At 36.0% G+C, this 14,489-nt stretch overlaps 1 protein-coding gene across 1 annotated transcript; it reads right to left on the bottom strand.

The window, feature by feature from the left end:
• Positions 1-5,733: 5,733 nt before the first annotated feature.
• On the bottom strand, positions 5,734-13,411 carry LOC128382486 (ADP-ribosyl cyclase/cyclic ADP-ribose hydrolase 1-like). The gene is made up of 8 exons (XM_053342477.1): positions 13,140-13,411; positions 12,215-12,341; positions 11,981-12,116; positions 10,605-10,687; positions 8,344-8,417; positions 6,476-6,562; positions 6,283-6,366; positions 5,734-6,156 (listed from the first exon to the last, which is right to left on the bottom strand). Exons 1-8 carry the CDS (start codon positions 13,319-13,321, stop codon positions 6,099-6,101), a joined length of 831 nt encoding a protein of 276 aa, XP_053198452.1. The 5' UTR covers positions 13,322-13,411; the 3' UTR covers positions 5,734-6,098.
• Positions 13,412-14,489: the final 1,078 nt, after the last annotated feature.

The following is a 14,489-nucleotide window of genomic DNA, read 5'->3' as shown; positions in this document are numbered from 1 at the left end:
TAACAAATGAATTAGATTTAAAAAAGAGAAATAAAAAAATATTACATTCATTTTTGATTGCATTTCACTATAACCACAGTAGTCTAACAGTGAATCAACTGATACGTCTTCAGAAGTTTCATTCTTAATCACAATAGTTATAAACTCACTCAGCTTCAGTCAGCAACTTGTTGAAGTCACTTAACCAGATTTTTTTTTTTGCCTCATGTCTTCAGATGCCTTATTTACTATATTATACTATATTATATTACAGATAAATTATAGGCTATATACAGAGAGAGAATTTAGCAGTAAACATGCTCTGTTGGGAATCCAGGAATCCATCATATATATCAGCCCATTTAGAAAAAATAAAATAATAATAATAATGTCTAAATAGTTTAGAATTAAAACACAGACATAAGATAAAAAAACAATACTCACCATATTATTATCCTCTATGGCTCCTCGACATGTGCTGATCCCACAACAGCTGAGATTTGAGCTACTACTCTCCTGACACTGGTTTATACCGAGGATCCTGAGTGACGTGGTAAAACCAGCATTGTCCAATCATCTGGCGGGATTCCCTCGGCCGCGCGTGGAGTCTCAGGGCAGAGCCGCTGACGGACTTTATCGAAGGAAAGGAAAGTACAACCAGATGATCGACAGCTCGAGCGGTAAAAAAGGATGAGTGATGGTACGAGGTGATGACTAAGAGAGAGAGAGGGAGAGAGAAACAACAATAAAAAAAAAAAAAGAAAAAAAGTGCACACTGCAAAAAATGACTATCAAGTCTTAATAGTGTTTAAGAGGAGGTATTCAAAAAATAAAAAATAAAAAAAAATACGTCAAATTACAAATACATAAATATATAAAGTTAAAATACATTAAGTTTTAAGTTGTATATTATATATATTTATATTTCAACCCTATTTTGAACCCTAGTTCAACCCTAACATACAGGGACTAATGACTGGGGGTCCCTGGGGACTCCAAGCAGAAACTACTGTAATGTTATTCAAAACATTATTAGTTATGCATGATTATTATTATGTCATGCCTCCTGAGAAAAAAGATTATTATTATTGATATTCTGGAAAATGATTTTGCATGTTGTATAAATGAAAATACACAAGTTTCTTTCATGCAAATCTTATCTTAAGTATAGTCTTTAAAAAAAAGCCTTCAAACTGACTTTCAGAGTACTCTTACTTTGATAGTGTGTGGTGCTTTAAAGTACTGTAGGACTCATGGTAAATATGAATATGATAGAATAGAGCAGCTGTGAGGTATGATAAATAAAGATGGCAACTTGTGGAATATAACTTGTAGAAAAAATAAAGAAACAGAAAAAACAATTAAAAAAAACCCACCCAGGCTAAATGCAAAACCCCCCCAAAAAACACAACTTTTTACAGCTACTGGGAAGAATAATAATATGTTGTTGTTTTTCAACAAAAAAAAAGTGTGAACATTTCAATGCTTGTTTCTAAGTTGTGTTGCACGAGTCGACTGAACTTTAAAACCAATAAAATAAAAAGCTATTGAATGCTATGCTAGTGTTGTATTGGATTGGATTAGATTGCACAGGTTTACTTAATAAAGAGGTCAGTAAGTGCAAAGTCTCCTTTTTTGATACTATGCTGGTTGTTTGCATCACTTTTTACAGTGTTTTTTTTCTGCAGTTAAAGCTGTGTGTGTGTGAACCTGTAACTTCCTGGATGGGTTCAACTGCATACAATGCGATACCGGAAAGTCACTAATGGGGCTGTTAAAAAGGAAACTGCCCAGCTAAACACAATCTGTACTATTAGAACTGCGGTTTATGGGAAAATCACACATCACGCAGCGTTATCGACTTACACAATCTTCTTCTTAGTATGTTCTCAAAGGTGTTGACTCAGAGCGGACTCGTTTCAGGGAAGAAGAAGAAGAAGAAGAAGAAGAGAAAAAAAGAGAGGGGAAAACACGCCGCTGCTCCTCCTCCAGTGACCGGCAGTCATAGCGGGGGACTCAATTTGAGGCTGCAAAGCAATTTATGCTTTATTTTACACAGAGAGAGAAAGAGAGAGAGACACCTGTATCCATGCAGCCTATTTTACACATATCCTCACTATAACGTCACCCATTTGTCTTCATTTGGAGACTGGTTTTAATTCAAGATGACACAAAAAAAATTCTCCTCCCAAAAAAATGATGTGAAAGGAAAGCACATAAGTTATTTCCTTCCTTCATTTCTTCCCATAAATCTAATCAGAATAACAAATTTGTATTACTTTATGGATTTTTTTGTTGTTTTTTCGTTGTTGAAGTGGGAGCTTCCACCATTCTGGGATGTCCCGCTTCACCTACATCAGCATTTCTTTGTTTTTAAGGTCAAACGGTAAAATAAAAAGAGGCAGACCTCCCATAACAGGATATCTTCTATACGTCAGCAACTGTAACGTCTATATCCAGTCATCAGCTGCACAACACCACCAACCGTGACAATGTGGTGATAAAAGTGTGATAAGTGAAGGGTGGTGCATCGCTGTTTCCAAATGACCTTTAACCTGCAGTTCTTTGGAGTGTGGGAGGAAACAGGAACAGCTGGTGGAAAAAACATATGAAACATAGAAAGAAAACACACCAGCTGGTGATATGAATGATAAAAAAGCCTTATGACTGAACATGTTTGCATATTTTAAACCTACACGATTATCCACCAATCGCACTCAGTCAGTCTGTGGTGGTTTCCATTTGATTGTCCCACCTGAGCGCTGGTGGTTGAGATGTATTCAGATGCCTTACTTGAGTTAAAGGTCCTTCTTTACCTCTGCATGTGCAGGAAGTGCATGAAAAAGTCTTACTTAAGTAAAAGTACATAAGTATTATGAGCTTGATGTAGTTAAAGTATTACAGAAAAAGTAGGCCTACATAACTAGTATGAGCTTGATGAGTATGTTTTTAATTCTGCTTTTTAACTCAAAGTCATATATCTGTATGAGTTTCCCTTTTTGTTTTACTGCTTATGTCATATTATGTTTAGTGCCTTTACTTAAGTAAAAGCACAAATGCAGCTCTGTGAAAATACTTCATTACAAGTAAAAGTCCTGCATGAAAAATCATATTACGGTAAAAATAGTGCAGTATTATGAGAAATGTAGTATGCAGTATTACAGTAAAAGTAGTGATATATTATTATATATGACATCATTAGATTATTAATAGTGAAGCATCAGTGTTAGAGCAGCATGTTACTGTTGTAGCTGCTGGAGGTGGAGCTAGTTTACACTACTTATACAGTTAGCTAGTTTACACTACTTTATATACAGTTAGCTAGTTTATACTACTTTATATACAGTTAGCTAGTTTACACTACTTTATATACAGTTAGCTAGTTTACTACTTTATATACAGTTAGCTAGTTTACACTACTTATACAGTTAGCTAGTTTACTATATACAGTTAGCTAGTTTACACTACTTATACAGTTAGCTAGTTTACACTACTTTATATACAGTTAGCTAGTTTATACTACTTTATATACAGTTAGCTAGTTTACGCTACTTTATAAACAGCTAGTTTACGCTACTTTATAAACAGTTAGCTAGTTTACACTACTTTATATACAGTTAGCTAGTTTACAATACTTTATATACAGTTAGCTAGTTTATATTACTTTATATACAGTTAGCTAGTTTACACTACTTTATATACAGTTAGCTAGTTTACACTACTTTATACAGTTAGCTAGTTTACGCAATTTTATATACAGTTAGCTAGTTTACACTACTTTATACAGTTAGCTAGTTTATACTACTTTATATACAGTTAGCTAGTTTACACTACTTTATATACAGTTAGCTAGTTTACACTACTTTATACAGTTAGCTAGTTTGTACTACTTTACAGTTAGCTAGTTTACAATACTTTATATACAGTTAGCTAGTTTACACTACTTTATATACAGTTAGGTAGTTTACACTACTTTATACAGTTAGCTAGTTTGTACTACTTTACAGTTAGCTAGTTTACAATACTTTATAAACAGTTAGCTAGTTTACAATACTTTATAAACAGTTAGTTAGTTTAGTCCAGTGGTTCCCAACCTAGGGGTGGGACTGGGGCCCCTCCAAGGGGTCAGCAGATAAATGTGAGGGCTGGTGAGATGATTAATGGGAGAGGAAAAAAGAAAAAACAAAGCTCTGCTAAACACATCTGATTTCAATTTTTGGACTTTTTCTCTAATCTTTGATTTTTGCTGAAATATTCGCACATTTAAACATTTATTGAAATGAAACCATGTGAGAAGTTTAGAGGGAAAATGATAAAAGTACAATATTTTCCTCTGAAATGTGGCAGAGTGGACGAATTATTCAAGTAAAGTACAAATATCTCAAAATTGTACAGTGGGCTTGTACAGTAGTCTTGCAGTACTTCAGTGAGTGTACTTTCCACCTCTGCTCAGCTCCATTCACGCTTAACCACATGTGAATTTTCTGGCTCCAGTAACTTCCTAGTTGGGGATGCAGTGGTAAACCAACACCCAAACTTAAAGAAATGTACAAATGATATCACACGTGCTACATCAGCACTTTTAGGTCAAGACAGCAACTAACAGTTTAACGCCTAAAAATGCTAGAGCAGGCAGAATCTTTACACACGAAGCAAACAAGTGACCCTTTGACCTCAAAACTAACATCAAAAACGTCTTCATAGGCTCGACTACAATCAGCTTGATCACTGTTTTCCTCATCTACTGATCTGCCTTTGTTATTTTCTCCAAAGCACTATAAAAAGATAAGGCTCAGTAGTCATAGGGGTAGTGGTGGTGGCGACGGCAGTGTGACTAAAATCGTGACGATGCTTACTGACATGACTTCTCACAGTAACCCATGTTGTGGTTTTTACATAAGGGGCCTTCTTGCTGTGACACCTGTGTGCAGTGAGAACCCCCGTACTTCTCTTCCCAGCACAGAGTCAGTTTACGGTACGCGTGACACAGCGGCAGGTCTCTAGAAAGGAAAGAGGAGGTAAAACTGTGCCTGATGACCCCCTTCTTCCTGCCGCAAACAATTTCTCACTCCTGTCTTGAAGTTTCTGTCTGTGTCACTGCATGTACGCCTGTGAATCACACTCACACACACACAATAGATAAGACACTCTGTGGCCTACACCTACAAATATAAAAAAAAACAGAGTCATACGTGAGTCTTTTTAGGAGCACTTTCTTTCCTGTTCAGTGGTTTAGTGGTTTTCTTGCATATTTGCATACGCCTTTGTCTAGCATTATGAGACAGCAGGTTAGTTTCACGTGAAGCAAAAAAGAAAGTAAAAATCATGTGCTCGGCTCTTTAAAGAAATGGAGATGCAAGGAAGAAAAATAAACAGGGTTTTTTTTTTAATTCTATTGAACTGTTCAGTTTAGCTAAATCTGATGGTTTATTATAATTTATGATTTTTTCAGGTTTTTTCTCTATTTTATGATTTTTTTCAGGTTTTTTCTCTATTTAGTCCTGATAAGCACAATTTACTCACATCTTATCTCATTTAAACTGGCTCATATTTCATATTTTACACCTGCCCATGCTCCTGGAAGAGGGGTGCCCTCCCCTCTTTGTTGCTCTTGCTTAAGCTTCATTCATTTGTACTTGTTTAATATCTTTTTGTTAGTTTTATAAAAATGTGTTCTTTCTTTTGAGTCTCAAATTATATCACACAGGCGTTCATATTTTGACATATAACATTTTATTTCAAAACATTTTAAATTCTGCCATTAAGTAGGAGTGAGCTCATCAGTTGAGCCTATAATCGGATAGCAGCAGAGGTATCTTACCCTACAAGTACAGTACGACAAGTTATTACTAGTCTTTAAGATTTAGTAAAAAGCTTCCCCATCACACCCTGAACCTGTTCATTATATTATACAAAAGGTGCATCGTTAGAATGTAAATATATCAATGAATATGTAAAAAAAAAAAAAAAAAACATATTTCACATTAAGTCAAACTGGCCCACAGGTACAAAAAGAATCACATTATTTGAAGCACATTATTTGATTGTCAAATCTAGAAATTAAAAAAAAGTTGGTTATTGCCGCCGTGTGGTCTGACGGTTTAATCTGACACACATCTTCACCAGCAGGCTCCGCAGGGTTTCTGTGGGTCAGAGGCGCACTCTTCAATCTGAGATCTGTATCAGATGTGAATTAACGAGCGGTTAATCTACTGCGTGAAGAGAAAAACATGCATGTGATCTCTCTCTCTCTCTCACACACACACACACACACACACACACACACACGCACGCTGTACTTACTTTTCCACTTCCTTGCAGTTGTATTTAATTTCTTTATCCAACTCCTTCTGTAAGTCCTTTAAAGATGCATTTGTACAGTTTGCCCTAAAGAGGAAATATGCAAATAAACACATAAATAAATACTTCATTATTCATAAAAAAAAGTTTGAAATGAGTCTTTCTATGTGTTTCACCCCCTAAAAAAAACACTTACACTTCATTCTGTTCTTTGACCAGAACAACATTCAGGCTCTTCACCCTGGTGGAGTTCAACCTCTTCACCTCGATGCTCCCAAAAATACTGACAGCAGAAATACAAGAGCACAATTTAGAGGGATATCAAGTCAATAGAGGATTATAACTAAAAGCAGAAAAGCTTTAAATTAAAAGCTTAAATCTTCACTGCATCACATTCTTTAAGCTCACAAGTCATGTTGTACCCCATCATTTTAAAATCTACATTATTATTTTGAGAGCAGGATTCAGAAATCCAGTATTTACTGTATTATGTAACAATATACAATGGCCTGAATTTATCTAAAACACAAGAAGTGATAGAAAAGAACTTACAAATGCTTCTTGAACTTAATTCTCAACAATATGACACTTTATTTTATTCTAAAGATTGAATTATTGGACATAAAAATACACCAATCACTAACTAATCCTACAATCATGCATTTTAAGTTTATCCTAGTTTGAAGTGCTAATTAAAAGAAAGCGATGTCATAAAATGATTCTCATGCTGCAGAAATGTTCTTTAAAGAGGAAATTAGAAAAGGAATCTTCACACTTCGAGATTATTCAGAGCAGAGACAAGACACAAACCGCTGATACCAGACTGTGAGTAAATCTATGAAATCAGTTTTATAAAAATGCAAATACAAACTGGTGAATAGGTGAGAATGAAAATCTGATTTTAGATGAATGAGCTGATCTGAAAGTGAGAAATTACAACAGGTGTGGGGAAATCTGGATGTGAAATTAACAGTGGCTTCTTGCAACATATACTTAAGTGCTTAATCTGAGCTGTGCAGAGAAACATTTAATACACTGTGCATTCATCCGGTCTCCTTTTGACGCCAGACACGTGTTGCAAGATCGTAAAATTTGCAACAAGGCAAGGCAAGTTTATTTGTATAGCACAATTCATACGCTGTGTAATTCAAAGTGCTTTACAAAAGCTGGAAAGACATTTTAAAAAAAACAAAAAAACGTTTAAACATTATTTATTAGGGGGGAAAAAAATATATATATATAGAAAAAAATATAAAAAACACAAGTAAATAAAGTAAAAATTAGGATAAGAACAGATACGATTTAAGGTAAAAAAAAAAAAAAAAAAATAGGAGCAATAAAAACCAGCAAGTAGGTATTGAATTTAGGAGAAAGCGACAGTAAACAATAAAGTTTTTAGCCCTGATTTAAAAGAACTGACAGTTTGAGCAGACCTCAGATCTACAGGAAGTTTGGTCCACAGATGAGATGCATAGTAACTAAATGCTGCCACACTTTGTTTGGTTCTCGTTCTTGGGACACACAACAGCCTGGTTCCAGATGACCTGAGGGGTGAACTAATAGATCTAGCATGTATTTTGGTCCAAGACTGTTCAGTGTTGTGTAGACCAACAATAAGCTTTACTGTAATTGCTTCACAGCCATAGTTAAAAACTGACAGTGACCTCCATCATTAATCAAGCTTAGAAGAACTAGCCATGCTTAACCAACGTATGTATGAAAGGAAATATGAAAGGAAGTAAAGCACCTTCTTTCATGTAACAGATAAGACCCTTTCGTTATGTTGTGCAGAGAGAGAGATCGTTGCGTTTCCTCTGCTAACAATGAGAATATCTACAATAATCTACCCAGAGATTGTTATCCCATTGCTTGAGTTGGTTTAAATCACAGGTGTTAAGATGCATATTAAGAGTATTTAGTATTTGAATATTGCTTTAACCACATCTGTAATCCCCCAATCACTGCTAAAAATGAAAGAAAATGGATGTTTATTTTTCCTACCATTATTATTATTATTACTTAAAGTCATAAAACTGTCAGTATAAGAGGTGCAGAGCTGCTTACCTTGTAGGATAAAAAGGTGTGCTGATGGACCCGTTTAGCATCGCTGTGACATCACCACAGGCAGCGTCTGCAAACTACACACAGGAAGGATAATGTCAAGTAAAGATACACTTTGAATTTAGACAACACATTCACTACATGCTAAAAAATAGCAAGGTTGTGAGGTCATTTTGGAGACAAAGGAACAAACACACATTCAAAGATGCAAAACAATAAATATCATGTACAAGATACAATTAAGTCAAGGAAGGAAAAGGAGGGAGGGTGGGAGGAAGGAAGGAAGGAAGGGAAGGAGGAAGGAAGGGAGGGAGGAAGGAAGAGAGGGAGGAAGGAAAGGATGGAGGGAGAAAGGAAGGAAGGGAGGAAGAAGGAAGAAGGAAGGAAAAGAGGGAGGAAGGAAGGGAGGAAAAGAAAGGAAAGGAAGGAAGGAAGGTAGGAGGGAGGAAAGAAGGAAGGAGGGAGGGAGGGAGAAAGGAAAAGAGGAAGGAAGGAAAGAAGGAAGGGTGGAGGAAAGAAAGAGGGAAGGAAGGAAGGAAGGAAGGAAGGGAGGAAAGAAGGAACAGTCTTAAAGGTTAAAAGAGATTAAGTGTATCTGGATTCCATTATACAGTAAACAATATGGACAGGTTTATTTTGAAAGGGTGTAATGCATGTTTTTTTTGTCGGGGAGTGTGAGGTTGAAAAAAGGGTCACATTTACCAAAATATATCTTTTATTGTCAAAAGGTTGCTATCAAATTAGTGACCACAGTAAAGCAGGATAATACATATGATTAAATAAACAGGTTGTGCTTCCAACATAAAAGTGACTCACACGGATTGTAGTCTGTAAAACAACCAGGATGTTTGGTGGATTTTCCCGCACAATGAAGTATTACAGAAAGGAAACAAGGAAAGGAAACATTTTACACCTTGAGGCTTTTCCACTTCCTGCACTGACTAACTGAGTAGTAGAGTCACTGTTAAAACACACTGCAGCTGTCAACTACTGCTCAACTGACTTGAAATACCAGTTCAAAATCTTGCTTTTGCTGACCTCTAGTGGTTGAACACTGAAACTGCATAAGTAATAATAAGAAAGATAACTTGTCAAGACTGGTTAGTCAGGTTTTTGATTTTCCTCTTTCTTCTCAGATTTAACTTTAACTTCTTACTCATCTTTTTCAGTAGAATTCGGGCTATGTTGAGATCTTGTGCAAGCCTGTAAAACCCATTGAGGTATTGTGATATTGGATTAAAAAAAAAAAAAAAAAAACTTGACAAAACATGTTGCCAAAGTAACTGCAGTGATCATAAAGAAAACCTCTGGCATTTGACATGAACAATTATGATGTGGTGACAGTGTTTAATCTCTCGTTATCATGTTACAGAAAGCCTACAACAAACACAAAGAGCATGATGGGTCTTTTGCACGAATGGTGAAAAACACATCAGTAAAAAGTCAAATTTAACAACTTCTTTAGTTTAAAGACTGCAAGAAAATAGACTTAGACAGAAACCTATCAAATAAATGCTTTTCAACTTGGAAGTTATTATTTATAATATATGAGTTTCACAATAAAACGTACATACAAACATGTGTATGCACATTTATTTAAAACCAATTGTACTTAAGAAGTTGTACTGTTCTTACACAATTAGACCAATATTAAATCAGTATTCATTAGTTTTTAGTTTATGTAGTTTTTTAAAGATGTGCTGTGTGTCTGAAGCATTGAATGTCATGTTTGACCCTGTTTTAAATGTCCAATTGGTACAACTGTGTTTAAATAGAATATGTCAGTTGCTGCACAGTTTGCACAAAAAAAAAAAAAAACTTTGCCCGTTTTTTCCTCCTGCGTTACTGAGGCAACACCTGTGGTCATTTAAACTTTCTGAGGTGATGTAAGCTCAGATTTGCCTCATCAGCTCATTCCTCACCATGTCCCATGTCGTCGCTGTACTTCCCTAAAGCGTCAGCTAATGTGAAACTGTGAGGGCTCTCCTCTGAATGAGTGGGCCGCTGCTGCTACTCAGGAGAGAGCTATGCAATGTGGCTCCATGGAGACCAACACAAAGCCTCATTGATCAAGAACCAGGCACGTTGACCTTTCTTCCTGTCTCTCCTCTCCATCATAATCACTTCTTGTCAGGAGATATGTGCCTCACCTTATGTTTAAAACACGTGTTAAATATAAATCATGTTGAGCTATTAATCCATAACTTGAAGCCAAAGCTGTTTTATTTGTTAGCAAAACTAGTGAATTCTTGTTGGGAACTTACTGCAGCTGAGGCTCTGTACCAAAAGGAGCGAACAGGGTTGTTTTCACATTCTGTCCATCCTGGGCAGCCAGTAGTGAAAGTTTCTAGAACAAAACACAACAAATTCAATACTTTATTGCCATTTCCATGTAGTTCATGCTTTGGGGAACTGTTCACATAGAAAAAAGACAAAACAGGAAGTTCAGCTTTTCAAATAAAAACAATGAGACAGAAAATGACCAGACAAACAGTAAAACCTTTATGCACAGATAATAGAATAATAAGCATTCCCATAAGGATGCTATCAGCGCTATAAGCTAATTATTATGAGTGACATTGTGTACATACTTAGATAACCCAGACATCTGCTGCTTTAGGGGTTAAAGGGGCTATAAGTGATATTTTTTATATTAATAATTTATGAAAAAGTGAAATTAATTTGACAATGTTAGAGGTGTGGATCGTAGTGATCAACCTACAGAGAATTGTTAGCCAAATCTGCAACTCCTCTCTGCTTTACAGAGCTTCACAGAGAGTTTCAGTTCATAGTTTAGCTACCAAACCCAAAATCTCCCACTTTTGGATCACTCTCAGTTGTTGTTTTTTGGCCACCTTGAGAGAAATGCTTTAAAAACCCTCTGTACACTTCCTGCTCAGCACTAAATAACACACAGACCAGCTGGTGAACAACTTGGAGGAGCACATAGCAGCTAAAGAGCCAGATATAAAAACCTGGTAAATATGAAGCTGCAGTCTGCAGCATCTGCATACCAGCAGCTCCAAAGCTTACTAATCAACACGTTATGTATCTCATTTGTATATGCGGTTTCCACGGTTTCTTGAACTCTCGGCAAGAAACCAAATATGCAAATTCCCTAAAATGTTCAAATACCAACACACTGAAACTGCAAAAGCTGTCTTAAGATGAAAAAAAGATAACTTGTCAAGACTGGTTGGTCAGGTTTTTGATTTTCCTCTTTCCTCTCAGATTTAACTTACTCATCTTTTTCAGTAGAATTCAGGCTATGTTGAGATCTTGTGCAAGCCTGTAAAACCCATTGAGGTATTGTGTTAATGGATTAAAAAAAAAAAAAAAAACTTGACAAGACTTGTTGCCAAAGTAACTGCAGTAATCATAAAGAAAACCTCTGGCATTTGACATTAACAATTATGATGTGGTGACAGTGTTAATCTCTCGTTATCATGTTACACAAAGCCTACAACAACAACAAAGAGCATGATGGGTCTTTTGCACGAATGGTGAAAAACACATAAAGGTGTTGTCACCAGTAAAAAGTCAAATTTAACAACTTCTTTAGTTTAAAGACTGCAAGAAAATAGACTTAAACTGGTCCTCCAATTATGAATTTACATGAATTGCATCTGAAGAGTCTTACCAGAGCTGCCCTCCTTTCCACACCAGGTCAGATCATCTAGGACGGATCCCAGCAGAGTGTCCTCCAGAGTCCCAAAACAATCTCTCTTCTCAGTGAAATCATGGACAACATCTTTTGTTTTGCTCCACAACATTATCTATAGTCCAAAGACACAGTTGACACACATCACATTATTAAACATATTATTTTGAAGTTATTTAAAGGATTATGTCTGAGCATGAGTGATGTTATTACTCTGTTGCATGCAGGTTGGGGGGGAGCTGCGGCAAGGAGGGGGTTATATTCTTCCATGGGAACATTACAAGGGTCTCGTCCTACATACGCTTGCTCAAATGCATGCCATATCTTTTGACAGTCGGATCTGAAAAATAAATGAAAAAAGTGAATGTGTGGATCAGAAAACACCAATTTTGGAACTTTTTTAAAGATTAAAATTGAACAGTCCAAACCCATCATCCTCTACTTTACTGCAGAGAGATGCTTTAGTTGTTTAAATTACAGTTTACTTACTATTAACCAAGAAATTAACCCCCTCTCTTCAGTGTAAAGAATTTAGAAACTGCGTTATTATGACACTGTATGATCATTTGACATCTGACCTGAGCACTAAAACCTTAGGCTAAGCTTGAAACACTATCTGACTAATGTGACTTTTGACCTTAGGTGTAGTGTGACTTGGAGAGGAGATAAAAATGAACAAACTCAAATAGGAAACATTTTAAAATATGCCTGTATAATATGATAAAGCATTCCAGCAGATAATTTAACAGCTACAGAGCCCAGTTTAAGAACCCCTTGTCAAAGAGCCTGGTAAAATGCATTGCCCAGCTGTGACCTGGTGTTTCACAATATTTGGTGACCCTTCACATTCTTTGACCTGCACTGGTGGAAGAAGACAGGAAGATCTTTCACTTAGTAAAACTATCACAATGAAAAACACTTTAAAAAAATCAAGCAATTTAATTAAATGTAGCTTGCAATACTTATATATTTTAACTTTATATGCTGCATTTTACTTGAATGATTTCACATTGTGACACTGATCCTTGAATCTGATGGGTCACCAACTACTGTATTTAACACCTGTTATGCACCGCTCTTTTTTACTTTACAGAACATTTTTATAATGATAAGCTTTAAATAAAAAATATGCACTTACCTTTTAAACTTTTCACACCTGGACATAAACGTTTCCTTGAATGAGTCATTTTGGTGACGCAGCGTCAGTCCCAACGCAACACCGACAATAACAAACACAAGTAACACAACGGTAACACTAAACATGATACAGGGTCTTCTTCTGTGCCTCTTCTCTGAGAGCAGGCGCACTTCCCGCTCCATGTATGATTAGTTCTTTACTGTATGAACACTAATGAAAAAGTTAGTCTGTCAATAGTTGTTTGTTAAGAGCGACGCTCGCGCTCGGACAGTCAGGACTATTTACGGAGGGCAGCTGAGCAATGTGCGCGCACGTGCGCCGGCTCGTGGCTGCTCTCTGCTCCAATCAGGGATCGATGCCGCCCGAATATCATTACAATAAATATCTCCATAAATCTAACTGATAATTAAGTTACATGATATTAGCTGTAGTAGTGTGGTACAAGCAGATAACAGCCAACAGAAAATACTGCTAATAAACACATAAATACATAAATACATAAAGTCAGAGTCTGCAACCCCATTGAAACCTCCTTCACTCCCAAAAGAAACCAAAAACAATTGGAATAAAATGGCATTATTAAGATTTTATTTATTCAGATTGTCAATTTATAGGCTAATTTCTTTAAAGTTGCACAGTTCCTGTATAAAGTATAAGTTTAAGTATAAAATAAAGATTACAACAAATTCAAAGCAAATATGTGTATCAGTTGAGGGAGTCAGAATTGAAAATATATATATAAATATATATATTAAATATATATATTCATCCAGATTGTCAAGTTATAGGCTAATTCCTTTCAATTTTATTTCCCTTAAATAGATAGATAGATACTTTATAGCATTGTCCATCCCAGCAGCATACATGAAAATAAATACATATATCTATATAAAGCTATATGTATGCATATGTTGCAGATAAATAAATATATGGATGTATAAACAGTAAAGTGCAGCAGTAGTGGCATGTATATATGTATATTGCACTTAGTCCCAGGGTGTGTGTGTGTGTGTGTGTGTGTGTGTGTGTGTGTGTGAGTGAGTTGGACCCTGAGCCTGTCTAGAGGAAGCTAGCGGTCAATCATTATATTTGTGGCCTGTTTGTGAAGGCAACTTGAGTTGATGTTTCTCAGGTTTGGGAGAGGAGAGCCGACAATCCACCGTGCTTTCTTAATGATCCGCTGCACTCAGAGATCATCCCACTGTATAATATGACCACCATGTGTTTATATCTTTTAATGTATTTAATTAGTTTTTGTTGAAGAATGTAGCTCCTTCCAGGTTGCTAAAAAGTAAAGTTTTTTAAAAGTCCCATTAACCAATATTTCCCTTTCTGCTGACTTTGTAAAAG

This window comes from Scomber japonicus, chromosome 21, assembly GCF_027409825.1.
Source record: "Scomber japonicus isolate fScoJap1 chromosome 21, fScoJap1.pri, whole genome shotgun sequence".
Lineage (NCBI taxonomy): Eukaryota > Metazoa > Chordata > Actinopteri > Scombriformes > Scombridae > Scomber > Scomber japonicus.
Note: the sequence above shows the minus strand (reverse complement) of the source record. Positions and strands in the feature narration are given on the sequence as shown.